The following is a 27,626-nucleotide window of genomic DNA, read 5'->3' as shown; positions in this document are numbered from 1 at the left end:
AGCAATGATTTTTAAGAATTAATAAGTAAAATTTGTAAAAAAAGTGTTTCATTTTTTATATAAATAATGTCACACCATAAGACACAAAATACTGACCACTAATGAGCAAATCAGATACAGAGCTTTTAATAAAAATCAACAGTCACAACTCACCTCATGACCTTCCAAACCATTCCAGAGATGATACTGCAACTTCCTGGTTGAGTTTGGACCTCTTCATCATAATGATGTCCAAATTATTGCCTGTGATATCGCGCCATATGATGCCCATTTTACGGACAAAATGTATTTGGCCAGAACTTGCTTAAAAATCATGCACAGACATAAACTCTTTCTGTGTCCATTAAAAATGCCTAATTCTGTTATTTATATTTATACTTGTGTATATATACATACATACATACATACACACACACACACACACACACACACACACACATACATATATATATATATATATATATATATATATATATATATATATATATATATATATATATATATAGTCATAAACATTTTGATGTTTAAATAAAAAAAAAAATGAAGTATAGGTCTTTATACAACAACTAAAGCTATGGTATACTGTAATAATATATTGTCAGAGGAACAACATACGGATATATATTTTAACAATTATCCATTTTCATTAGAATAGGACATTATGGACAGGTAGAATTGTAGGTCATGTCATCCACCCAACTGCAAAATCTCAATGAGCGATTCATTCTGCCTCAACATCATATCTTTGTGGTCCAGGACTTTGTCCATATCACAGGCAATGACGGTTTTGCTGATCCAGCCTTGACAACACTCTCCACACCATCCTCTTCCTCATCCTCTTCCTCATCCTCTTCCTCCTCTCCTTCCTCTCCCTCATTGTTTCCATCCATTGCCCGTAACATCATTCAATGCACCTGTGCACTCTGAGCTGCCTTATATTTCCCACAGCTGGTTTGATCACATCATTTGAGCCATTGTTTGTAAATGACAACTGTTTATAGTTGTGTTTAATTTTGTCACTTGTGTTTACTGTTTTACACAGTGCATCACAGTGCGATATGTGTTTTAGTGAGTGAGAATGTGTTTAGAGTATTGCAAAAAAAAAAAGAGTACATAAGATTTGCAAACTTGTTTAAGGTTTTACAGAAAGACTGATTTCTTCAATAAATTGTAGTCCATTGAGCATTTGGTTCAGAGAATGGAGTTTTTTTGTTTTAGCAATTATGAAAATCTAATTTTAATACAGTTTTTAACCAGTGGCCTTGTACCCAGGTGTTTGCCACTTCTTTTTATCTTCAAACAGTCTGACAAAAAATAAGAGGGGCGTGTTGCGCCTTGTGACGCGGTGCTGGTTTCTCTCAGGTCCTGTAAGCAAATGTAAAAGGCCTCCTACTAACACTCGACTTTCCATTTTTCATCATCGCTTGATAGAGTTGTGTTAAAACATGTCTGGAAGAGGCAAAGGCGGTAAAGGACTCGGAAAAGGAGGCGCCAAGCGTCACCGTAAAGTTCTGCGCGATAACATCCAGGGAATCACCAAACCCGCCATCCGTCGTCTCGCTCGCCGTGGCGGTGTCAAGCGCATCTCCGGTCTGATCTACGAGGAGACCCGCGGAGTGTTGAAGGTGTTTCTGGAGAACGTCATCCGCGATGCCGTCACCTACACCGAGCACGCCAAGAGAAAGACCGTGACCGCCATGGATGTTGTGTACGCGCTGAAGCGACAGGGACGCACTCTGTACGGCTTCGGAGGATAAACTTCTGAAATCAGGAACAACTACACCAACCCAACGGCTCTTTTAAGAGCCACACACTCTCTCACATAAAGAGTCGATGAAAATTACTTTATACATTTTTAATTTTCAAGATGTAGAATAAGCATCACTAGTTTATAAATGAACTTCAGTATTATATGGGGACTATCAGCACCTTTCCACTTCGTTCTCTTTAATCGACAGATGATACCCAAAATATAAACGGTGCACGAAAACTTTTCGTTTATTGAACAATGTTTAGCATTTTAATTTTAAGAAAAATGTCTTACAAAATAATACAAAGATTGGATCAGAATGGGGCCAAAGTTAGCAGAATTGAAAATGCATAAAACATTATCGAAACTGATATTTGTTTTGTACAAATGGGCTTTTATTTATCATCCCTGTTTAAATTGTTAAAAAGTTTCATGAATCAATGAAATCCAGATCAAAAACTGCTTTTTGAAGGGTGTCTGACCTTAAATGGTCTCTTATTCTCCAAAACTCCCTCAAGGGGTTTTAAACTCAAGCGATGATTTACAATATTTTTCTAGAACCGCTTATTTTCTCAAACTAAAAAATATATAAAAAACTTAAAAAATAAAAAGAGCGGGAAACGAAATAAAGGACACAGTCAGGGTGTAGTTCAAACATTGAGCGGTTGGCGGCGGCGCATGTGATTGGCTTCTTATTCCGCTCGTGATGCTTTGAGTTGTCCAATGAAATACGACTTTATGGGTTTGGCCTATTAAAAGAGGCAATCTGTATCTTCGAAAATTAGCATAGGGCGGTGAATAAATATCTCAGTGTCGCTTTTGATTTCACATTGCTTTGAGAAGTTTGTGTTCAAAAAGCATCATGCCTGAACCAGCAAAGTCCGCGCCTAAGAAGGGCTCCAAGAAGGCCGTTACGAAGACCGCCGGTAAGGGAGGAAAGAAGCGCAAGAGGTCCAGGAAGGAGAGTTACGCTATCTACGTCTACAAAGTCCTGAAGCAGGTTCATCCTGACACCGGCATCTCTTCCAAGGCGATGGGTATCATGAACTCTTTCGTCAACGACATCTTCGAGCGCATCGCCGGTGAGTCGTCTCGTCTCGCTCACTACAACAAGCGCTCCACCATCACTTCTAGAGAGATCCAGACCGCCGTGCGTCTGCTGCTGCCCGGAGAGCTGGCCAAACACGCCGTGTCCGAGGGCACCAAGGCCGTCACCAAGTACACCAGCTCCAAGTAGAGATTCAACCGAGACTCTCTGCGACCCAAAGGCTCTTTTAAGAGCCACCCATCTCCTCGTTAAAGAGTTTCTGTTGTTTGTAGAATCTGTTGCAGACTAAATGTTAAGTATCGAAATATTGAGTTGTGAATCGGAGGGTTTTCTAAACCTTCTGAATTCGATCCGTGTCTCCGTCAAGCTAATTTTCGTAGTTATTCAGAAATCTGTTTTGCAAAAATGACGTAGTTTAAGCTTAACTGTATAGTTTAATTTTGTCTTATACTTTAATCATTGTAAGGTAACTTAATGAAATTTAAGCGTAATTAATCTAGTTTTATTGCGTTATATTTGAAGGAGAAAACAAGCGGGTAAATTGTTTGGAATGTTTGAAAAGTTTTTCAGTGTTGGACAATTTATTTAAATACGATTATGAAACCTTGATTTTTAGCTCTCAAATATTCTTAATTTTTAAATTGTGTACTTTTTCCTGCTGTTAAAGCACTTCAAAACTTGCTCATTAGTAACTTGCTACATGAGAAATTTACATTTATCTTGCAGCATAGGGAGGGATTAAAGTGAAAGCATTTTTTTTTTTTTTTTTTTTATGATGAGATTAAGTGCTCTCGAAAAAAGGTTTTTTTTTTTTGTTTTTTTTTTTTCCAGCTGTTTTTTGAATATTGTCAGGGGTTCTGCATTCTGATTAAAGGTGGGGAGATCATTCCACCAGCAAGGAACAGTGAATGAAAATGTTCAGGAGTGGGAGTTTGTGCCTCTCTGTGATGGTACCAGGGGCGGACTGAGGCAAAAATGTGGCCCATCACATGGTCTGCAACATCTCACCATAAAACCCACCAATGTGTTTTTTACACCACTTACTAACATAAATATAAATGCTATTTTTTAATGAAATGCTGATCATTAACATTAATTAATGACTGGCATACTACTTTACATTATAAGTCTTGGTGCACATGGCAAATAGTAAACAATTTTGAAAAAAAATTCAAATTTCCTTTCCATACAGGGAAGTTTAATATCACTAAAGTTCAATAACTACCATTAAATCAGTCCACATAACAATGCTCTGGTATGATCTAAAAGACTTACAATGTAGTGCAGAATGTGGACTGATTTGCCTTTATTTGTCCTTACAGGAGCTTGACAACTGTCATTTTATGGAATAAAGTTCCAGTTGTGGAAAAGAGTAACAATTCTTATGTTTATGAAAAATACAGCATATTAGAATGATTTCTGAAGGATCATGTGACTGAGGACTGGAGTAATGATGCTGAAAATTCAGCTTTGATTACAGGAATACATTACATTTTACAATACATTCACATAGAAAACATCTATTTGACATTTTATTAATATTTTATAATATTTTTTTTAAGTATTTTTAATCAAATAAATTCAGCCTTCCTCTTTCAAAAACATTAAGTCTTAAAGGATTAGTTCACTTTCAAACACAATTTTCCTGATAATTTACTCACCCCCATGTCATCCAAGATGTCCATGTCCTTCTTTCTTCAGTTGAAAATATTTTTTTTTTTTTTGTTGAAAACATTCCAGGATTATTCTCCTTGTAGTGGATTTCAATGGCCCCCAAACGGTTGAAGGTCAAAGTTACAGTATATTGATGATAATCGTGATATTCAAAGCAGGAAATATCGATATCGTGTTAATTTAGGGTGTGACAATATACTGGCAATAACCACAATATTTAAAATAAAAAGGACGCTTATGATATCATGACATGTAAATACTCCAGCGCCAGTACCTGGCAGTATTGCACTTTAACACTGACACCTGTCAAACAAGAAGAAGACGCAGCATGCGGAGCTATAGAACAAGAAGAACCATGCCGTCCGAACAGGAGAGCGAGAGGCTCACACCCGAATAATGTAAGCTCCACAGTATGGGAGTTTTTTGGCTCCTTAGACAGCCCAATCTGCAGAATTTGCCTAGCTACAGTCAGTACCAACCTTTTTAGGCTACCCACCTCTGTGCCATCACCCTGCAGATTACACTGTTTTACAGAGAGTAAGTTGTGATTATTTTACTAGTCATGGAATTGGAAATGTTGTTTTAACCTGTTAACAGCGATTTTATGTGTTCATATATTTAAATAAAGGGTGATTCTTTTAATAAGTAATGTGTTTTCTTTATTCGTCTTACTCAGCGTGATGTAGCTATGCATTCAGTTATATGCCCTCAAAATTCAAGAAACTCAGGCATTTTTGCCCCGATGGGTTTTTGTCATTATATCATATGATAAGAAGTAGTTGTATTACAATATCACATGAGCAAGAGTGCCATTTTCCCCGAATCAGCACAAATGCAATGTTCATTTAAAGGTCCCGTTCTTCGTGATCCCATGTTTCAAACTTTAGTTAGTGTGTAATGTTGTTGTTAGAGTATGAATGAAATCTGTAAAATTTTAAAGCTCAATGTTCAATGCCAAGCGAGATATTTTATTTAACAGAAGTCACCTACATCGAACGGCCAGTTTGGACTACATCCCTCTACTTCCTTCTTTAATGACGTCACTAAAACAGTTTTTTGACTAACCTCCGCCCACAGGAATACACAAGAGTTGTGTTTGTAGAGTGTGTTTGTCGCCATTTCGTCGAAACGCTGTTATTTTCATCCCGCAGTCCAATCACCGGGTCTGATTCCGGCTCAAATTGATAGGGTAAAATTAAAGACATGTTTACAATAACACTGAGCGCGTGCATCTCCACGTTATGGTAAGAGGCGTGACCTTTCCGGGCAAGATGCGCTAAACTGCTGTCGAATCACAACACAGGAACCGCTGGCACAATCAGAACTCGTTACGTATTTCTGAAGGAGGGACTTCATAGAACAAGGAAGTCATCAGCCCGTTTTTATGACAGTGGAAACAGCGGTATACAGATAAGTAAATTATGTGAAAAATACTGTGTTTTTTTACACGCAAAACATGAACACATGTTATATTGCACACTATAAACACAATCAAAGCTTCAAAAAACCACAAAAAACGGGACCTTTAACTTATTGTTAAATGAACAATGTGTTACATTTTAGACACAGTATTGTAAATATTGTTTTTTTTTTTTTCTTTTTTCGCCAACAAAAAATTCAAAACAGAACAGAGCCCCCGTGCAACAGACAGAAATGTTTTTGTTATACTAACGTGTCTGCGTTTAGAACGAATCAGTTTAATTGATTAAAGGCACTCTAAGCGATTTGACGCGTTTTTGGGCCCAATTTTTTTTTTGTCACATACCGCAAACATCTCCTCACTATGCGCTAGCTGCCTGTCCCTTGAACACACTGTAAAAAACGCGGTCTCTGTAGTCGCCACAAGCTCCGAAAACTGCAATAAAAACAAACTGGTGCAGCCTGGTACCACTTAACATAATAAACATGCTCCAGCCAATAACCGACAAGCAGCGTCAATACGCAAGCTACTTACATTTTAAATGCGCGTTCATGACTGTTTCAGGAAGCACGGAGGGGAGGGCCAGGAGGAGTAGGAGGGAGGGTCTAGCTAGCCTGTTTTGTTTGACAACACTTCGAACGTCAACAGGAAGTTACTCCGCTCAGAATCGCTTAGAGCTCCTTTAAATGACTCAATCAATACAGACGGTCACTTGCTTGCTTCCTGAATGAATCAGTCATTTGAACAAATCAGTTGAATGATGACTCACTCACTCATTAAGACAGTGACTTTCTGCCACCTACTGGCAGTTTAGTTTCTTATTTAAAGTACATTTTAGTTTAAAAAGTTTGATATTCTATATTTAAATAATGAATTAATTTTATGTAGACAAATTGTAAATACTGTGTAAATATATTAATGCCACTTCTCATTCTGTGTCACCTCTGTATTGCAAAGATGGATTTTGTTGATAATGATTTAATTTGATTGGTAACAGCCATAATGTATAGGCTACTAGGCCAAATTTAAAGCCTTAAATTTTACTTTAAAAATGTGCAAGAACCCTGAAAGAGAAAAACTAAATAAACAAAGTAAAAATTTAGACTGATACATCCCCTGATACATACATTTAAATTTTTTTTCGAAAATGACCGATCGCTAAAAAATATCCTTATTCCTCGCCTGGTATCGTTTAAAGCTCTTTGAAGATGCACTGAAACTGTAATTTTGGCCTTCAACCATCTGGAGTCCATTGAAGTCCACTATAAGGAGAATAATCCTGGAATGTTTTCATCAAAAACCTTAATTTCTTTTCAACTGAAGAAAGAAGAACATGAACATCTTGGATGACATGGGGGTGAGTAAATTATCAGGAAAATTTTATTTGAAAGTGAACTGATCCTTTAATTGAAACTTTTTATCACCAGTGTGTAAAATAATGCATGTTAACTAATTAGCAAATTATGTTTTTATTTTAGACACTTTGCTAATATGGGACATATTGCCGGTTTTGCATCTTTTTTTTGTACAAAAACAGTTGGCAAATATTGCTGTAGGCCTATATTGTCTTGTCATGTTCAGCTTCTTATCTTGCTCGCATTCTGGAGGCATCAAAAAATGCCGCACTGTTCAGTTTCTTTGGACAGTAAATCCCACCTCCTTCAATTTGATTTGGATATCTCAAACATTTTGACATTGACGAGCGCTTTTAGACAGACTGAGCACACTAAACAGATCAGAGTTTTTGCATCAAGTGGGCCGCGTCCGTGTGAGCAATTCGTCTGGGCCGACGGAAGGAAACGTAAATTTACAATACTTCATTCTTCATAAATATTTACTTTGCAACGAGCCAGCCCACATTATCCAGCGGCCCACCGGGAAAACTCCCGGGACTCCTGATGGCCAGTCCGTGGTACCACAAGCCTTTGCTCATTTAGCAGTCACAGGCTTCTGTTAGGGATGTAGACTCCTAAAAGCGAGTGGAAGTAGGAGAAGGAGTGCTGAGCCTGTGGTAGATCTGTAAGCAAGCGTCAATGGCTTGAACTTGATGTGAGCAGCAAGTGTTAGCCAGTGCAGAGAGATGAAGGTGTGACATGGGCCCTTTTTGGCTCATCAAAGACGAGACGTGCTGCAGCGTTCTGAATCATTTGTAGAGGTTTGATTACACATGATGGCAGTTTAGCCAGAAGAGCATTGCAGTAATGAAGCCTAAAAATGACCAGGGCCTGGACGGAAAGTTGTGTTGCATGTTCTGTTAGAAAAGGCCTGATCTTCCTGATGTTGTAGTGCAAATCTGCATGACCGAGCTGTTTTTGCAATGTGTTCTTTGAAAGTCAGTAGGTCATCAAAGATTACTCCAAGATTTGCTGGATGGTGAAATCATGCTGTAGAGTTGGATTGGCAGGGGAGACAAGAAACTCTGTCTTTGCCAGGCTGAGCTCTAGAAATACATATTAATGGGGATTGTAGAAGATTTTATTATGGTAAAATTGAGTATAATATAGCATAATGATGTGTTTTACTTTACAATTATAATCATATGAAGAGTATGAGGCCTGTTTATGTATGGAAAACATGACAGCATGAGGCCTGTACATATGTTTCCAAGAAGAATTTTGCTGTACACATAAGCAATTTGAATTGTAAAGAATGTGTCTATGAGAATGGAAAATTATATTTTAGGCTAGAAGAATGAGGTAAATATGGTCACATAACTTGGCCTCAGCTCATATCACATAGTATAAATATGAGTTGAAAAACAAGGACAAACTGTTGTAAACAGCTGTTCCACTGAAATAAAGTGTGTATTCTGAATCAAAGATTTTGAGAAGTGTTTTGTTTTCACAAAAATAAGAAACCACAACAGGATCAATTTAACTATTGCATTTAAAAGGCATGATATAAGGTTCATTACTGTAGACAGGAGCATTTGGGCCTAGTTGAGTCGACTTCTGATTCATTTTAATAGTCTGTGCTAATATAACATTATTTTAGTGAAATTCACTTGCCAGGAGGGTGTTTTTACAATAAAGTCTGATAACAAATATCTTTGGATTTATCATTGTCAGCTTATTACTTATTAAAGCCCTGCAGCTGTCTGTTTTTTTTTTTTTTTTTTTTTAAATAAAGTATCTTCCAACTGAAATGTCAGATGATGATTGAAGCATCTACGACTGAAGGACAATAAGGAGAACTCTGAATATTACACAGCTGTCACTGTGCTGGATCAGCTATTAATGCTTTTAAAACAGTACTTAACCCTCTGGTTGTGTTAATGTTATCACAGTGGACTACACGGTTGTTGTTACACTTACAGCCTTAATGCTTCATTTTTATCAGTGTAAATTTTAGGGTTTGTGATGTCACTAACCCGGAAAGAAGCTTGTTTGTTATAGACCTTAAACAGCGAATTCTTTAAAAGAAAATATTTCCCTTTGCATTGAACTTTGAGCATCATAACTTTGCAGATGTTGTTTATGCTCAAACAGCAACATTACACACTAACTAAAGTTAAAAAAGTGAAATCAACCACCCCCTTAAATAATGTTCTTAGTCTTTCCTATGACGGGCGGCCCAGAGAGAAGTCGCACATTTACATTGAGTGAAATGCCAGTTACAGTTTGTGTAAATATATAGAAATACAGTAATATCCAGAAAAGGTTCAGTTCTTTTCATTTTAGTTATAATTATAAACAAGCCTGAAATTCACTGAGACTCTTATTTTGAAATATCTCTGCTTCTCTACTTCCACCTTACTGACTTTTGCGTTTTACAGTTTTTTACAGACGCTAGGACACATTTCTCAATGCTTAGGTCACTTTTGCAAAACTCTTCACACAGTGAGCACAACAGAAGTCTATGTGGGCTAAACTGAGGATCAATTATCATTGCTTTGGCACAAAATGCATTCAATGACTACATCTCTCAAATTTCATGAATTCTTTTCTCACTAAGACACAACAACTGCCTAAACTCTTTGTACGTACAGGCCAATTTGCACATGCTTACATACTGTTTTCAAAACTGTTAAACTTATGTTCAAAACAATAACATAATACAAAACCGAATAAGACAGCAATTTGCTACATTCATACAGTAATATTTTAATGAAATATATTTTAAATCTTAAAGTTAAATGCTATAAAAACAATTGGACAATTGGACCAGCCACAGCTGATACTCATTGTATTTTGTATTTTGGAATTACTCAGTGCAAAAAAATAAAAATAAATAAACGACATAAAATATTGACGAATTCTGCATCATGTCTGATTAATTCCAGTAACATATATTGCAGTGAATTATAAACAGAGATGTGTCCTTGTTTTACACAAGAAAACATTGTATAATGCAACATGTTGTTAGTGTTTTTTAGGTAATTGTTTTGTGGGTGACAAAGTGTGTTTGTCGGCTGTCAACCAGTGTTCTGGAAGAATGAGTTGATTTGAGACCTGAATAAAGTGTTTTGGTAGTTGTAGTGCATTTTGAATGTGAAATTAACTGCTTTGCCAAGCTGAAAGTTAGTTAGGAGAACTGTGTGAAGAGTTTTGCAAAAGTGACCTAAGTATTGAGAAATGTGTCCTAGCGTCTGTAAAAAACTGTAAATAATAGACAAATGTATTAAACTGAATGAAAATAGATGCAAATCAAAAGTTTGATAGTAATAGCATTATGAAAGGCAGTTACTGTGAATAAAACATTCATATAGATGAAACACTTATTTTGTTTTGTGAAAAGGATACTTTCTTATTTTGTGCATTGTACTAACACAATTGAAAATATGCTGCAATGTTTGAAAAAAGTGCACTTTTGATGATCTCTTGTGATATTAGTACTAAGAGTTTTGAAAATTTACCAGTTGGTTGTGAAAATTGCACCAAAGCAATTAAAAAAAACTGTAAAATGTAAAAATGCAGAAAGTTTTCTGTGATAGGTAGGTTTATGTGTAGGGGATAGAATATAGCATTTACAAAGTAAAAATCATTATGTCTATGGAAAGTCCCCATAAAACATGGCAAACCAACATCATTTTACATTACAGAATGCCATGTGATGCTGTAAAAAGAGGCATTACCATGGCAGAGACTGACACATTTCTGTAACTCACCCTTCATCAGTAAAGATCAACTACAGTATAGATTCAGTCATGTGGTACAGTAAGAACATTTGCTGTATTGCCAGCACACTCTGTTCTATACAAAACCTCATGACTGTGTCATACTTTATCAAACCTTTTGATAGCATACTGAATAGATATTATTACAAACATTATGGATTTTATGTCAATTATGTAATTTAGGTAATGTAAGTGTTTTTTTCTAATGTGGCATCTATAGCCTGTGATAACTATGATAATGATAATTATTTCAGCATAAAGGGTGATTTGAAACATGTATCTTGCATTGTTTGCTGTTGGATGAACTGATTGTTAAAAGTACTAAACTGAAAGAAGATCATACTGTTGTGTTTTGGTGATTAAACCAAATGTTCTCATTACATATTACAATGATCTTGTGTTTGAAACAGTGATTATGTAAAATGAAACTTGTACAGCTAGAATGAAAGCATTCCATCAGGTTTTGAAAGAATGACTAGCTGCGTTACAAGTGTGATCAGTTTGGATTTTTGTACTAAGAGTTTTGAAAATGTACACCAGATGTGAAAATAGTACCAAAGCGAATAAAAAAAAAACTGTAATGAACAACTACACATGTTGTTACAGTAATGTGTAGAATGTATTTTATTTTTTTATTTTTTTATTATCATTGCAGCCCTGGAGTTTTTCCCTCTTTTTTCACCTTTTGGTTATAATTTTCAAGTACTATATTCATGTAAACAAATGAAATTTTGATTAATTTCTGATTCATTCGTGTTACAAATGCGTTCAATAAAGTGAAATTTTGTTACAGTATTCTGTATGAAGAACTGATCTATGTGGAAAATCATTGAAACTTTAAAAAAGAAAAGTTAATAAATTATGTAATGCTTCCTGTTGTTAGTGTTTTTTAGGTCAGTGTGTTGTGAATGAAATGTGTGTTTTCTGAATGAGAATTGTTGCCAGTGTTATGTTGGTCTGAGTGAGTTTTGTAGGTGAGATTAACTGTTTGGCCAACATTCATGCGGGTAATGCTGACTGTGTGAAGAGTTTTGAAAATGTGGTTTCGGTATTGAACAATGCTTGTTAGCAACTGAAAAAAAAAAAAAAAAAAACTGTAGTGCTATTTCATGCAAAAGAACTTAATGAATAGCTTTAAATAAAGTTTATCTATAAATGGGTAACACCAGTGACAATTTCATAAAATGGTAATACCTGTGACAGTAATGCCAGTGACATTTTTCATGAAAAATGCATTTTACAAAATGGCTGCTGCAAGGTGTCAACCCACGCTGTCAATCATGATATATTCACTAAACCAAGTAGTTTAATCCATTTGTATTCTAGTTTTTTTTTTTATAATTCCCTAGCAATAAAGTAGGTCACACCAGTGACTTCAACTAAAAGATTCATATGAAATTATGATTTTCTAATTAAAATTTCTGATACTTGAAAAGAGAGTGGACTTTTCATTGGCCTTTCTTCATTGATCTTCAGGAAATAGAAAGAAGGAAGTCAAGTGATGTCATCAGTGTGATTTTTTTCTTTCAAAATAAGAGATTTTTGTTAAAGGTAACACCAGTGACACAACACCAGGGGACCACTACATTCATTATATATTTTATAATATTTATTTGGCATTTGTTTTTTTTAATGTCATTTACATTATATATTTGATAGTTATGTATACATTATTGTAATTAAAATGGTAGAAAAACCTGTTTCTGAGCTCAAAATAAAGCCCTTTCCCACTGTACATGACTGCGGGGACGAGAGCTTCTGTGGCGCTTGGAATTTTTAGAATTAATTAAAAAACAAATATTGCCACATTGATGGCTCAAGAAAGTTTAATTGTTCAAATAATATATTGTTTCATATTAAAATATAAAAAAAATGTAATCCTCAAGTGTTTTTCAAGTGTAATATTTCTGTAAAGTCTAGGGACAGAAAAGTGGACGTTTCTGTAGAATGACCCAACACAGTTGTCATTGCTTACAAACAACAGCTCAAAAATGATGCGATCAAACCAGCTGTGGGAAATCTCAGAGTGCACAGGTGTATTGAATGTTGATACGGGCAATGGATGGAAACAATGAGGGAGAGGAGGAAGAGGATGGTGTGGAGAGTGTTGTCAAGGCTGGATCAGCACAACTGTCATTGCCTGTGATGTGGGCAAAGTCCTGGACCCAACACAAAGACGTGATGTTGAGGCAGAATGAGTCGCTCATTGAGAGTTTGCAGTTGCACCACTTTTTGAGTGTACTGTAACATACTTTTCATTTAGAGATTTCTTTGACCTTTTGACCTGGGCTTACTGTATTGTTACAGTATGCAAGTGCTGAATATACAGACATTCAATACTATGTGAAGTTTATAAACGTAATTTAGGGAGGAACGAGCCCATCTAATTTTTCCAATCAACAGCCAGAATATATAAGCAGCTGCTTGCCTCTCTTAAGTCTCTGTTCCAGCATCCCTCCACCTCCCAAACTCCACCTTCATCTCAGGTACCTTGCCCTATGTAATCATATCTTATATTCACTATATCAGAGCTCGAGTTGAAGCTGCTTCTTTGAGCCCCTCATCAGTGGACAGCAAGCCAAATAAGCTAACCTAACACCTTAAAGACTATATGGGCAAAATTGATAAATAAAGTTTATTACACATTTTGGGAGAAAAAAAACAAGTGAATAGGGAAATTGTATATCAATATTCTTATGAAATTTTAGATATGAAAATCTTGCCAATTATACTAATTATACTTATTTCATTACATATTGCCCCCAAAACACATTAATATTCAAATTGCATAAAGTGTGTAGAAACATTGTATATAATGGAAAACACATTTATGGCCATTTTACACACATATTGCATAATGCAAAATGGAATATCAAATCATTCTGTTATATCTTTCATTACAGAGTTGACAATCATCTTTAATACAAAGTTTGGTATAAAAAAAAAATCCTGAAACTTAAAAATTTGAGATAAAAAAAAAAAAAAAAAAAAAAAACGTTTTTGCATGTCCAATGTCATGTCTAATTTAAGTCTTTTTTTTTTTTTATATATATATATATATATATATATATATATATATATATATATATATATATAAAAATAAATAAGTGTCTTGGGTTTTTTTGGTAGTCAGGGCAAATATTTTATGGTCAACCTTTTTTTTTTTTTATTATTATTAATACTCAATAGTAATGGTATTTTACGATGAAGAGAAAGAGCCAGGTAGCGTTAACAACGTTCGACTAATCAACCGTTAAACTGGAAATGGTCTCGTTCAGTGTAATTTTGGTGGCTCTTAAAAGAGCCTTTGGGGTTTGATGTGGCTGATGCGGGTTTAGGCGCGCTCTCCGCGGATACGGCGGGCCAGCTGGATGTCTTTGGGCATGATGGTGACCCTCTTGGCGTGGATGGCGCACAGATTGGTGTCCTCAAACAGACCGACCAAATAAGCCTCGCTGGCCTCCTGCAGGGCCATGACAGCGGAGCTCTGGAAGCGCAGATCCGTCTTGAAGTCCTGAGCGATTTCTCGGACCAGCCGCTGGAAGGGCAGTTTGCGGATCAGCAGCTCGGTGGACTTCTGATAACGGCGGATCTCTCGGAGAGCCACGGTCCCGGGCCTGTAACGATGAGGCTTCTTGACGCCGCCGGTGGCCGGAGCGCTCTTACGGGCGGCTTTGGTAGCGAGCTGCTTCCTCGGGGCTTTGCCACCGGTGGATTTACGAGCGGTCTGCTTGGTTCTTGCCATTGCTGCAATGAACTTCTCTTCAAGTCCTGCTTATGCTGTAAATGTTGCTCTGTGTTACACGCCTGCTTTTAAGGCATTGCGCGGCCATGAGCTCACAGTGTCGGGAGGGTGCCGAGGCTTGTGATTGGCTAATTTGTGACGTGTGCTTATGACTGCTAGCCAATGACTGCGCGCTCCAACTTTTCAAACAAGCAGAGAGTTTCCCGCTCAATGTGTTTTGATCTGTTTTGCTCATCAAACAGCGTAACACACCCATAGGCTTTATACTCACATTGCTTTATTTGTTCTGAAATATGATGGTTGTACATATTTCGGATTTGAACAAAATCACGTCATCTGTATAAAAGCACTACAAAAAAAAAAAAAAAACACATTAACCCAAAAACCGATCTCTATCAAACAAGTTACGGGACTATTCAATTCAATTCAGATAGCTTTATTGGCATGACAAAAAAGTAAAAAAATGCCAAAGCATTTAACCAACATAGAAAAATATATAGAACAGAACATCTGAGTAAAACCTATGTAGAAAAAAATAATAAATAAAATAAATAAAAAAATAATTTTAGTAACAAAATAGAATAATTCTATAAAATAATAAATAAAAAAGATTATAATACAGAAAACGTAATAACTGAACTTAAAATTTGACCATTATATACAGTGTGTAGGTCTAATGGGGGTGTGTTTACTGGCTGTTTGTTTATTTCTGGTTGCTACAAATCTTGCAGCTATATTGGAACATTTGGCTTCTTCGCCAAGAATGTAGTATAGTTTTTGGATTGGGCTATAGTTAAATTGGGTAAATATTTTATTAATTTTGGGGAAGTAGTGGTCTCTGATTTCGTGGTATTTAGGGCATTCTGTGAGGAAGTGCAGCTCCGTCTCCGTCACTCCCAGGATGCAGTGCGAGCAGAGTCTGGAAACTAGTCAGAAACTATCACGCGTTTAAAACACTTTGTTCCTGCTACTACTGTTTTTCTAAGCGCCCATAAAGAGCAATCGTACAATTAATGGTTTTGATGGGTAATTTCCTGATGATATATATTATTATTATTTTTTTTTTTAAAGATAACCAACTGACTGGGTTTATAATGTCATTACACTGTTAAAGAAAAGCGCTCTCTATCAGATAAAATGGGTGGCTCTTAAAAGAGCCTTTGGGTTTCGATGAGACCGACTAAGTCCGCTTATTTGGATTTGGCGGGTTTCTCGGTCTTCTTGGGCAGCAGCACAGCCTGGATGTTGGGCAGCACACCGCCCTGAGCGATGGTCACTCCGCCCAGAAGTTTGTTCAACTCTTCGTCGTTGCGCACCGCCAGCTGCAGATGACGGGGGATGATGCGGGTCTTCTTGTTGTCCCGAGCGGCATTTCCAGCCAACTCCAGGATCTCAGCGGTAAGATACTCGAGCACAGCCGCCAGATAAACAGGAGCACCAGCACCGACGCGCTCAGCGTAGTTGCCTTTGCGAAGAAGTCTGTGAACACGGCCGACGGGGAACTGCAGTCCAGCTCTGGATGAGCGAGTCTTAGCCTTCGCTCTTGCTTTGCCTCCGGTTTTGCCTCTGCCACTCATTGTTACTTTTACTTAAAACAGTATCAATAAACAACGTGTTGAATGAATGGAGAAACTGAGTATCGAGGTCCTGCCTTTAAGCGAACGTTCTAGTCGCCCATTGGTTGAAAGTCTGTTAAGATTTCAAGCCAATCACTGAACTTCCCTCCAACACATCCAAACCCCACCCCCTTTTAGTAGTCAGGTTATGCAGTAGACTAGAAAGAAAGAAAGAAAACATTAACAAGGACACCAACACATCAATATATCTAAAAATGGAAATAGAACAATTAAAACAATGACATTTCCATGTGTACATATATTCATGTCTCAACATTTAAAATTTTAAATTTGCACACATTTTTACTACCCGATGTTGTTTTACTAGCCGATGTATAGCACCAAAAGCGGTTCTTGGCTCGTAATCATAGGGGAACCGCTCTTGCTCTACAGCACCTTTGTCAAATGGTGCTTTGTAGAACCCATAAGATGTGCCATATCGCATTTTATTTCTTCAACAAAAATGGTGCTAAACAGCACCAACAGTGGTTCTTTGGCTCGTAAAGATAAATAATATAATAATGCTATATAATAATAATAATAATAATAATAATAATAATAATCTTTATTTTATATAGTGCCTTTAACGGTAACATTTCAAAGTGCTTTACAAGCATAAAAAAGATATATACATATATAACAACATATACACAATAAAATCACATAAATGCTATCCTAAAAAATGGCTTTTAAGAACAGACTTAAAAACACTAAAGGATTTGTAGCACCTTAACCACCCCAAAGAACCACTGAAGAACCACTGAAGAACCATACAGGTGCTTAAAAGCTGATTTATATTTCTGTGTCAGACCTACGCCGGAGCCTCTGTGCCGTAGGCTCTGTATATGGTAGCGGTGCTAGCACCTCAGTCATCCCAAAGAACCGCTGAAGAACTGCTGAAGATTTGGTGCTATACAGCACTTAAAGTGGTTCCCCTATGATTATGAGTCAAAGAACCACTTTTAGTACTATATAAAACCTTTTTTTAGAGTGTAGCATTAGATATTTTATGTACAGGAATAATATTTGATCATTTACATGAACTAGGAACCTTATTATTTAACAGGAACTGGGTAAAAACAACAGTAAACCTCAAAAAGGTTAATAATTCAAGGTAATTAATATTATTTATTAATATTAAATATTTTTAACAGCTATTGTAGTTTACGGTATTTCTAAATAGACAGTTAGCATGTGTAAAACATTGTCAGTCGAACTAAAGCGCTGAAACAACATTTTAACAAGCTTTACAAATAATTTACTTCGACAAGATTAAGAGGTCGTCCATTGGTTCACAGTCTGTTCAGACTTTAAACCAATCCTTGAACTTCCCTCCAAACACACCTCATTCTGGAAGGGTCGATTATGAGCATTTTTTTCCACGCCCACCTTGAAGTTGTTAACGAGGCCCACCATTATTATTATTATTATTTTTTTTTTTTTAAGTTTCGTACTAAGCATATCTTCGGGCCGTGATTGAAATACTGCACCCAGAACACGCATGTTAACAAATATTAAGCCTTTTTTTCAAATAATTTACTTCCATAGCTATTAAAATAGCAGGTCAAATCATTAACAAAAGAGTTTGCTCTTTATTCAGAGTTAGTGGGTGGCTCTTAAAAGAACCTTTGAGGAGAAACAGTAAATACTTTATTTCTTTTTGGGCGCTGCCTTTTTAGGCTTGGCGGCTTTAGGCTTTGCCGCCTTAGGTTTAGCCGCCTTGGCCTTTTTGGGGCTCTTGGCTGCTTTCTTAGCGGCTGCTGGTTTCTTTGCCTTCTTGGGGCTCTTCGTCGCCTTCTTAGCGGCTGTGGCGGCGGGTTTCTTGGCCTTCTTGGGCGATTTCTTGGCGGCGGGCTTCTTTGCCGCTGCTTTCTTGGGTTTCTTGGCAGCAGCGGGTTTCTTGGCCGCGGGCTTCTTCGCTTTAGGAGCCGCTTTCTTGGCCGGCTTCTTCTTGGTCTCGGCTTTCTGCTTGTTGAGCTTGAATGAGCCCGAAGCGCCGGTCCCTTTGACCTGCACCAGGGTGCCTTTAGTCACCAGACTCTTGATGGCGATCTTGACGCGGGAGTTGTTCTTCTCCACGTCGTAACCGCTGGCGGCAATAGCTTTCTTCAGGGCGGCGAGGGACACGCCGCTCCTCTCCTTGGATGCAGACACAGCTTTGACGATGACCTCACCGACACCTGGACCTGCTTTCTTGGCTTTCGCAGCTGACTTCTTCTTGGGCGCTTTGGCCGGGGCGGCAGCGGCCGGGGCTGGAGAGATTTCTGCCATCTCTCTCTCAGATCGGATCTACAGTCTTTCAAACGCTGTCTGGTTTCAGCAATGATCAGCGCTCGAGCGCCGCTGTGCTCTTAAATAACACATGAGAACCTTATAGACTCAACCCGCCCTGCTCGGTGTCTGTGCGCCTCCACGAGCCCCTCACGATTGTGTTTTCTTCTCTTACATTTGGGACAAAACTGGAGCGGTAAAACAGTTTGTTAGAGTCAAAACAAGGTGAGCACCGAGCAGAGGATCTGAACTTTCACTGGAGACTAAAATACGCGAAGAGGAAATGTTTATTTTGTCTCCGTCAGACCAAATCCAAGTCTGGCATCAGCCACGGGAAAAAGCCGCGTGTACATTTGATGCCTCGTTTTTATTGAAAAGTTGATAAAAGCCTGAACGCGTCCGCTGTGTGTTCAGAAAACAGTCTGAACGCAACTTTAACGAAATCAGCATTAGTGAGGGGCGTGAAGAGGCTTTCATAGAGCTGTTGTTTTGGGCAGCTTGAAGCACACGAACATCATCCGGAGGATCCGAGTCTGTTTGTGACTCTCCTGTCTGGCCCTCATCTTCACTCAGCTGATGATGATGATGATAACAACAATAATAATAATAATAATAATAATAATAATAATAATAATAATAATAATATCCCTTTAATCGCGAAAGTATTCATATTTTAATTTGTTAAATACGTTTTCATAAGATAATTTACACCATATCTTGTAACATATCTTGTCATTGCCTCCTTAAGACTGTCTTCATTTGTAAGTCGCTTTGGACAAAATCATCTGATAAAATGAAATGTAAATAATATAGCACGGGTCATTTTTTGAGGATATTTTGTGCCTCACACGTAAAATCAAACATTCACCATCTCTCTTTTACCCTGAACCAAAACTGAGAAAAGTTTGCGGAGTAAAACTACATCTACTCTGGACACTGCTGAACTTAAATAGATATAATTTTGCCCTCAAAACTGATTGAACAATGATAGAGTTATTTTGTTCATGAACTAACAGTATCAGGTTTTTCAACTTTGTTTGGCTGGTTAGTGATATTTTCAGTACGTCAGTGACACTAAGGTTTTAGTACCCAATACTTTATTTTTAATTTTGTCTTAAAAATGCAAATTACCCAATTACTGAAGCTTAATGTTGATTCACCTTTCAGAAACTGTCCCTGTTAACTTTGCTAAGCCGGTCAGATTTAATATAAATATAAAGATAATAAAGGACTGTAGGACATAAAGCTTTTGCAAATAGCACACTGAAAGTAGTACTTACAATGCATGCCTTTACTAAAATTTGCAATTTTACATTTCATAATGTATTATAAATAATGCAGAATACATCTAAAAGTGGCACGACAACAAACATGTAATGAAATCCACCGTGACCAAATAAAAAATAAATAAATTTAAAAAATTACTACGATTAAATAGTTAAGAAGTGAAGAGAAAAGTGCAATGAACATTCGGCAAATCCTTCTGTAAAGGGAAGTCACTTATAAAGACAGGATTTGTGAAATCCATTTTAGAGTTCAGAGTGAAGGGGTGGATTCTGGAATCCACTGCCGCTTCAATATATATCTTTTAAGTTATTAATCAACATTTATATTTCTGTTAAAATATTTGAATGACTTCTTCAATGTATGTTAAAGCATCTATTTTCCTCTGTACCTCTCACTGAGAGAAAAGAACATGTTATCTGTATGTTTTGGGGAACGTTTCCTGCTCAGAGCAGAGCTCAGATCAACTTCAGCCTTGAAGAAGCTGTGAATCATGTGTATCTGTGTATGTGTGCTAATAATCTGTGCAGGTCTGGACAATTGGTAGTTCGAGCTGGAGACAGAGAGACGCCATCTCACGACCTTAAAGGGACATCCAGTCCCTAAATCTAGGGGTCCTTCGTCAGATTCTTGACGCCTGGAGATACGCTTCTGACTATCTGAAAACTTCTAATCTTGTCTATCTTCTCTTAACCGATCAGAATCCTTTTTACCTTAGTAATGACGTAGTTAGTAGTCTCTGTTAGAGTATAATTGTTGTGGAAATGTGAATGTATGCAGAGCGGCCTAAGAACTCCTTGTGAGACATGAAGCTGGCTTCTGCAGATGAAACTGCAAACTATTCTTCATTAAATTTTTCTTCAATTTATTATTATTCAACATATCTGGTTTCAAGGGTCCTAAACTGTTTATCCCCAACAAGAGTTTCAGAGTTTATTCACAAATACCACTACCAACACAATCTGTAATACAGCAGGGGTACAGAAATACAACATTGGTACAGTGAAATGGATCCCCCAAAGAAGCAAAAAAGAAAGCTTATAGGTGGGGGAAAGAAAGAAAGAAAGAAAGAAAGAAAGAAAGAAAGAAAGAAAGAAAGAAAGAAAGAAAGAAAGAAAGAAAGAAAGAAAGAAAGAAAGAAAGTTGACTGTAGAGTTGCACCTTCATGTACCCTACATGTACTACATGTACCCTACAGTAATCCTGACCCACCACAGCTTGCCTCTTTTGGTCTGGACCAAAAAATAAAATGATTTTGACATTTAGTCATGTTTTACTTAGCGTTCACAATGCCATTTTAAATGATGCACATAAAGATACAAAACAAACAAACAAACAAAAACTAAAACAGTAAAATAAACACTTCTTATGACTTATTTTGCAACAGAACTACTGAACATAAAACAATGCTGTGTTCTGGGCTAAATGCACATGTATAATTGTATTTTTACCAGCTGAGAATCTGTGAAGAGTTTATAAAATGTGTAAAGGAGTCAAAACAGCGTCATGAATTCCTCCGTCACACAAAAACAAACATCTGCTGCAAGGAGACAGTATTTCCAATGCCTGTACTGAACTGTCATATGTGACATTGTGACATCATGTCCTGTTATTGATCTGTTTAGATGTCTTTGGTTTGGTTCGACTGAAATATGATCACAACATAGACCAGAGTTAATTTCGAAGTGGAAGTCCCGTCCTTTCAGCGATCTCGGTCCGCTTGTTGAGTGTGCACCAGGGTTTGGCAGCGTTCACACTAACAAATGAACCGCACTAACAGATCAATCACACCATAGTTTGTTCTTAACCTAACCAAACCAAACCTGCCAAGTCTGAACACACCCTTTTTTTGATAACAGCTACAACACATGTCTGGTGCAGGACAGGTTAGTTCACAGATCACTTCAGAATTTGGGTTCTTTCAGATATTTAACAGGCTTTCCGCAGGTCCTTGAGGCCAGATTTACAAATTAGCGTGAGAGTGCAATTCCATAAAAGCGCCGATGGGAGTGGAAAGTTCTGCGTGTGATCTACTGATGAAAGAACACAGATGCAGCCGGATCATTTCCATAATCTACCAAAACCAATGCAATCTAACAAGAGCAGCGCAAATTAGCATCTGGTTTTGGGAGTTAAATAATGGTTAAATGAATACCAGTAAATTAACTAGAATTTAGTAAATCACATTTGCATGATTAATTTACAGTTTTTTACAGACGCTAGGACACATTTCTCAATACTTAGGTCACTTTTGCAAAACTCTTCACACAGTTCTCCTAACCAACTTTCAGCTTGGCAAAGCAGTTCATTTCACATTCAAAATGCACTACAACTACCAAAACACTTTATTCAGGTCTCAAATCAACTCATTCTTCCAGAACACTAGCAAAGGTTGACAGCCGACAAACACACTTTGTCACCCACAAAACAATGACCTGAAAAACACTAACAACATGTAGCATTATACAATGTTTTCTTGTGTAAAACAAGGACACATCTCTGTTTATAATTCACTGCAATATATGTTACTGGAATGAATCAGACATGATGCAGAATTCGTCAATATTTTATGTTGTTTATTTATTTTTATTTCCATTTAATTTGTATACACACCATCCACTGATACAGATACAATTCAATTGTTTTTATAGCATTTAATTTTAAGATTTAAAATATATTTCATTAAAATATTACTGTATGAATGTAGCAAATTGCTCTTATTCAGTTTTGTATTATGTTATTGTTTTGAACATAAGTTTAACAGTTTTGAAAACAGTATGTAAGCATGTGCAAATTGGCCTGTACGTACACAGAGTTTAGGCAGTTGTTGTGTCTGAGTGAGAAAAGAATTCGTGAAATTTGAGAGATGTAGTCATTGAATGCATTTTGTGCCAAAGCAATGATAATTGATCCTCAGTTTAGCCCACATAGACTTCTGTTGTGCTCACTGTGTGAAGAGTTTTGCAAAAGTGACCTAAGTATTGAGAAATGTGTCCTAGCGTCTGTAAAAAACTCTAATCCAACTGAGCTTAATGATTAATCAATGGATAATTTGGTACACCTATAGATTTCTATAGATATTGATTCTATAGGCATAGTTTCTATAGAACTTGTTTGCATTTTCCGATATGGATAACCAAATGTAATGAATTCTTTTTACATTATAAGCAATTTATCTTAGATGATGACCACAATTGTCAAAGTGAGTGTGTGGGGTCATGCTAAACCCTGCGTTGTGAACCAAATGTCCCCACTAGGTCTAAAATTACTGGTATTACCATCCTTTGGTTATGACATTTGGTTCACAGCAGGGTTTACCATGACTTTTTTTTTTTTTTTTTTTTGGTCCCCATGAGGAAAACAGCTTTTAAATCATACAAAAGTATATTTTTTATAAAATGTAAAAATGCAGAATGTTTTCTGTGATGGGTAATATATAGTTATGGGGGGGTGTTGAAATTTGTGAAAAGAGCAAGATAAAGTGACTGTATAACTGACTGTAATGACTGACTGTATAACATCAGACTGATTATAGGCATTACCATGGTATAGAGAGACTGCCTCATTACTGTTACTCACCCTTCATCTGTAAAGATCAACTACAGTATAGATACAGTCATGTGGTACAGTTAGAACTGTATTGCCAGCACACTCTGCTCTACACAAAACCTCATGACTGCATCATACTTCACACCTTTTGATAACACACTGAATAGACATTATTACAAACATTATGGATTTTATGTCAATTATGTAATTTAGGTAATGTAAGTGCATTTTCTAATGTGGCATGTATCCTGTGTGACTGTAATTATTTCAGCATCAAGGGTGATTTGAAACATGTATCTTGCATTGTTTGCTGTTGGATGAACTGATTGTTAAAAGTACTAAACTGAAGTACTAAACTAAAGTACTAAAGTACTAAAGTTGTGTTTCTGTGATTAAACCAAATGTTCTCATTACATATTACAATAATCTTGTGTTTGAAACAATGATTATGTGGACTGAAAACATGTGCAACTGACTGAAAGCATTCCATCAGGTTTTGAAAGAATGACTAGCTGCGTTACAAGTGTGATCAGTTTGGATTTTTGTACTAAGAGTTTTGAAAATGTACACCTTACTTGTGAAAATAGTACCAAAGCGAATAAAAAAAACTGTATAAAAATTTTATTTCATAAGATTTATAAGCTGTTTTCCTCATGGGGACATTTGGTTCACAACGCAGTGTTTACCAGGACCACAGACGCACACGCATACACACACACACACACACACTTTGAAAATTGTGGTTATCATCTAGGTAAATCTGAGATAAATTGCTTATAATGTGAAAAGAATATGTTACATTTGGTTATCCATAACGTAAATTGCAAATATGTTATATAAAATCAATGCCTATGCCTATAAAATCAATATCTATATAAATCTATAGGTGTACCAAATGATTAATTGATTAATCATTAAGTTCAGTTGGATTAAATAATAGACAAATGGATTAAACTGAACGAAAAGAGATGCAAATCAAAAGTTTGATAGTAATAGCATTATGAAAGGCAGTTACTGTGAATGAAACATTCATATAGATGAAACACTTATTTTGTGTTGTGAAAGTTACTGTGAATGAAACATTCATATAGATGAAACACTTATTTTGTGTTGTGAAAGTTACTGTGAATGAAACATTCATATAGATGAAACACTTATTTTGTGTTGTGAAAGTTACTGTGAATGAAACATTCATATAGATGAAACACTTATTTTGTGTTGTGAAAAGGATGCTTTCTGATTTTGTGTATTGTACTAACACAATTGAAAATATGCTGAAATGTTTGAAAAAAGTGCACTTTTGATGATCTGTTGTGATATTAGTACTAAGAGTTTTGAAAATTTACCAGTTACTTGTGAAAATTGCACCAAAGCAATTAAAAAAAACTGTATAGTAAATTACAGTGATGGTTCTAGTCTGCTCTCTCTCTTGCATTGGACTGGGTGGAATTTCAGCTAAAATTGCAATTAGTTTGTAATGATTATTTTTTTTAATTTTTGGCTATAAAATTGAGAATATTTGAAAAAAATACTGCATAAATGCTTGGAATTTGCCATCATTCTGTTTTGAATGTGTTTTAATAATTTTGAATGCAGTGTGTTAGCATTAGAAAAATGTGCTGGAAATACATAGTATTTTGCATGTTGTGGAGTACGGATGGGAAAAGAGTTCCTGAATTTTGAAAAGTGTGGTCACTGAATGCATTTTGTCTGAGAGCAATGAAAAATAGTTCACAGTTTGGTCTGCATTGACTTCTGTTTCACTGACTGTGTGAAGAGTTTTGAAAATGTGGTTTCGGTATTGAACAATGCTTGTTAGCAACTGAAAAAAACTGTAAGATTACATGATTCTAACTTTTCTTTCTCATTGTTACAGTTTTTTTCAATTGCTAACATACATTTGTCCATTCTGTAGTCACATTTTCAAAACTTTAAACACATTTAGCAGAACATCCATCTGTTGTGGCCATACCATTAACACAATTCATGTCGTTTTCACACAAAATGCAATCAATTAACACATTTTTTAAATGCTTAAATTTTCTTTTCATATAAGCTTACCTCATACCAAAATCATGGATCTTTCTCATCTTATTTGCAAATGCTTAAACACAGCAAGTCAGAAATGAAGACCCAATGTTCCAATCTTTAAATATAGGATAAAACCTCTAATTCTGCAACAACAGCAGCTCAAAAGTATTGAAAAAAATATATAAAACAAATACTGAAACAATTGATAAGCATTTTTAATTAGCAGATCACTGAAATATTGAGCAGATTCCAGTCTCAGTTGGAAGTATAGTCAGGGGTTGAACTTCTTTCCATTACATGGACATACACAGTAAAATAGGACTCTTTGAATCGGATTCGTTCAGTGTGGATGAAGAACAACACAGAGGAGCAGAGAGAAAATAATATCTGGGTAAGGGAGAGGAATAGATGAAGGAGGAAAGGAGAAGTTGGATCAGGACAAGGGAGAAGAAGAGGTATGGGAGAGGAGGAAGAATGCTGGACTGTGCATCTCTGTTTTTTTCACTTACACGTGGAACCTATGAAAGCTTATTTCTGCCATGAATAGAAAATAAAAAAGGTAATTATGTCTTTTTATCTCACAATTCTGACTTTTTAAACTCAATTCCTATTGTTTATATATCACAATTCTGAGGGGAAAAAGTCAGAATTGTGAGATAAAAAGTCACAATTACCTTTTATACTTTTTTTATTCTGTGGTGGAAAAAAGCTTCAACAGTAACCAAAGGCCATGTATGTTGGATTTGTTGTTGATCAATGGCAGCAATTTCATGTTTTCATTTCAGTAAAAGCTTCATGTAAATCTTTTACTACAACGATTCCACTACCATTGTTCCATATATGCAGAATATGTGGTCTGCGTAGGGCACTAACTACCAAGGGGACACCATCCCACCATCTATGGGCACCATCAACACCACACACCCAACCCCAGAAAGAGATTTCAACCAAGGGGGACACTGAAGTTCTGCATAGGGGACTCATCTGACCAGTAGCTGCCCTGAGCAATTCTGTTACTTCCTTCTTCTCTTTTTCTACTGCACGTTCTATAAAATAATGACTCACTTCTGTTGCCAAGAATGCACACATTCAACACTCAACCAAAAATGTAGAATGGCTTACATGCATTATACTATTACTGCAGTAAAAGGAAACTGAATTATAAAAACAATGGATTTCATATTTTCTCCAGTTTGAACCGAAACATGACAAGTAATGCAGTTTTCATAATGCCATCAACTGTTAGTATTTTGACAGTCATTGCGCTTTGATTGACTATATGTTCATGTTGAATAGACAACTAGTGCTATGTTTTGACAGAACGACTCGATTTTGAATCAGTTTTGCTGTGTTTTGTTAGAGTTAGTATGTGTTGAAAAAGGTTTTTAGCATTTTGAAATGTGGAGTTTGTGTTTATATAACAAAATATGGTTTTGGGCAGAAAATTAACTATTTGGCTAATTGTGTGATGTTTGTGTGTTGCTGTGTTAAGAGTTTAGAAAAAGTACTTTAAGTATTGCTAAATGCTTGTTAGCAATTGAAAAAAACTGTAAGTATTGCTAAATGCTTGTTAGCAATTGAAAAAAACTGTAATACTCATTTGGACAGATATGGCTAAATTAAGGGTATATGGCTAAATTCAGTGCAGTAACTTTACAGACAATGTTGTTTATGATCTTTTTCTGACTGCTTTCACCAAGTGTCAATGATAGTCTTTTATTGTATACCAAATGTAAAAATTTAGCCCCATCTACTTCACTATAGGTGAAGAATAAGGATCTTTGGTCTTATGTATGCGTCACTGGTGTTACTGTTTTTTGTCTGTCACATTAAATAAAATGTGTCATATGTGACATGATAATAATTTTACATCCATTGAATTCTGCAACACTCAAGAATTAAGATGTAAAAGATTGCATCATTACTTTTTTATAACTGTTTTTCAAATATTTTCATTGTTATAGCAAATACATGGTTGTGCAATTGAATTAACATAATTCAATCACACTTTTAACTAACCTGATTAAAATATAAAAAAACATAATCTCCTTATTTTTTGCATTATCATTATTATTCTGTAACTCTGACTGCATGTGATGAAAAAATTAAGAAATAATATTTC

At 36.2% G+C, this 27,626-nt stretch overlaps 6 protein-coding genes across 6 annotated transcripts in view; 3 read left to right on the top strand and 3 right to left on the bottom strand.

Annotated features, from left to right (window-relative positions):
- The window catches only part of bmb (brambleberry), a 130,808-nt gene that overhangs the window by 31,110 nt on the left and 72,072 nt on the right, over window positions 1–27,626 (top strand). The window lies entirely within an intron of this gene.
- On the top strand, window positions 1,428–1,792 carry LOC125246645 (histone H4). The gene has a single exon (XM_048157622.1). The coding sequence runs from the start codon at window positions 1,446–1,448 to the stop codon at window positions 1,755–1,757; it is 312 nt and encodes a 103-aa protein (XP_048013579.1). The 5' UTR covers window positions 1,428–1,445; the 3' UTR covers window positions 1,758–1,792.
- On the top strand, window positions 2,575–3,035 carry LOC125246633 (histone H2B). Its single transcript, XM_048157612.1, has one exon. The coding sequence runs from the start codon at window positions 2,613–2,615 to the stop codon at window positions 2,985–2,987; it is 375 nt and encodes a 124-aa protein (XP_048013569.1). The 5' UTR covers window positions 2,575–2,612; the 3' UTR covers window positions 2,988–3,035.
- On the bottom strand, window positions 14,297–14,813 carry LOC125246603 (histone H3). Its single transcript, XM_048157581.1, has one exon. The coding sequence runs from the start codon at window positions 14,751–14,753 to the stop codon at window positions 14,343–14,345; it is 411 nt and encodes a 136-aa protein (XP_048013538.1). The 5' UTR covers window positions 14,754–14,813; the 3' UTR covers window positions 14,297–14,342.
- Window positions 15,895–16,377, bottom strand: LOC125246612 (histone H2A-like). Its single transcript, XM_048157589.1, has one exon. The coding sequence runs from the start codon at window positions 16,328–16,330 to the stop codon at window positions 15,944–15,946; it is 387 nt and encodes a 128-aa protein (XP_048013546.1). The 5' UTR covers window positions 16,331–16,377; the 3' UTR covers window positions 15,895–15,943.
- On the bottom strand, window positions 17,939–18,701 carry LOC125246591 (histone H1-like). Its single transcript, XM_048157567.1, has one exon. The coding sequence runs from the start codon at window positions 18,638–18,640 to the stop codon at window positions 18,020–18,022; it is 621 nt and encodes a 206-aa protein (XP_048013524.1). The 5' UTR covers window positions 18,641–18,701; the 3' UTR covers window positions 17,939–18,019.

Source organism: Megalobrama amblycephala, linkage group LG15 (genome assembly GCF_018812025.1).
Source record: "Megalobrama amblycephala isolate DHTTF-2021 linkage group LG15, ASM1881202v1, whole genome shotgun sequence".
NCBI classification, from domain to species: Eukaryota; Metazoa; Chordata; class Actinopteri; order Cypriniformes; family Xenocyprididae; genus Megalobrama; species Megalobrama amblycephala.
This window is presented reverse-complemented; position numbering and strand designations above follow the sequence as displayed.

Bases quoted from the DNA above. Each gene is read 5' to 3' on its own strand.
- LOC125246645 (XM_048157622.1), top strand. From the start codon at position 1,446: ATGTCTGGAAGAGGCAAAGGCGGTAAAGGACTCGGAAAAGGAGGCGCC.
- LOC125246633 (XM_048157612.1), top strand. From the start codon at position 2,613: ATGCCTGAACCAGCAAAGTCCGCGCCTAAGAAGGGCTCCAAGAAGGCC.
- LOC125246603 (XM_048157581.1), bottom strand. From the start codon at position 14,753: ATGGCAAGAACCAAGCAGACCGCTCGTAAATCCACCGGTGGCAAAGCC.
- LOC125246612 (XM_048157589.1), bottom strand. From the start codon at position 16,330: ATGAGTGGCAGAGGCAAAACCGGAGGCAAAGCAAGAGCGAAGGCTAAG.
- LOC125246591 (XM_048157567.1), bottom strand. From the start codon at position 18,640: ATGGCAGAAATCTCTCCAGCCCCGGCCGCTGCCGCCCCGGCCAAAGCG.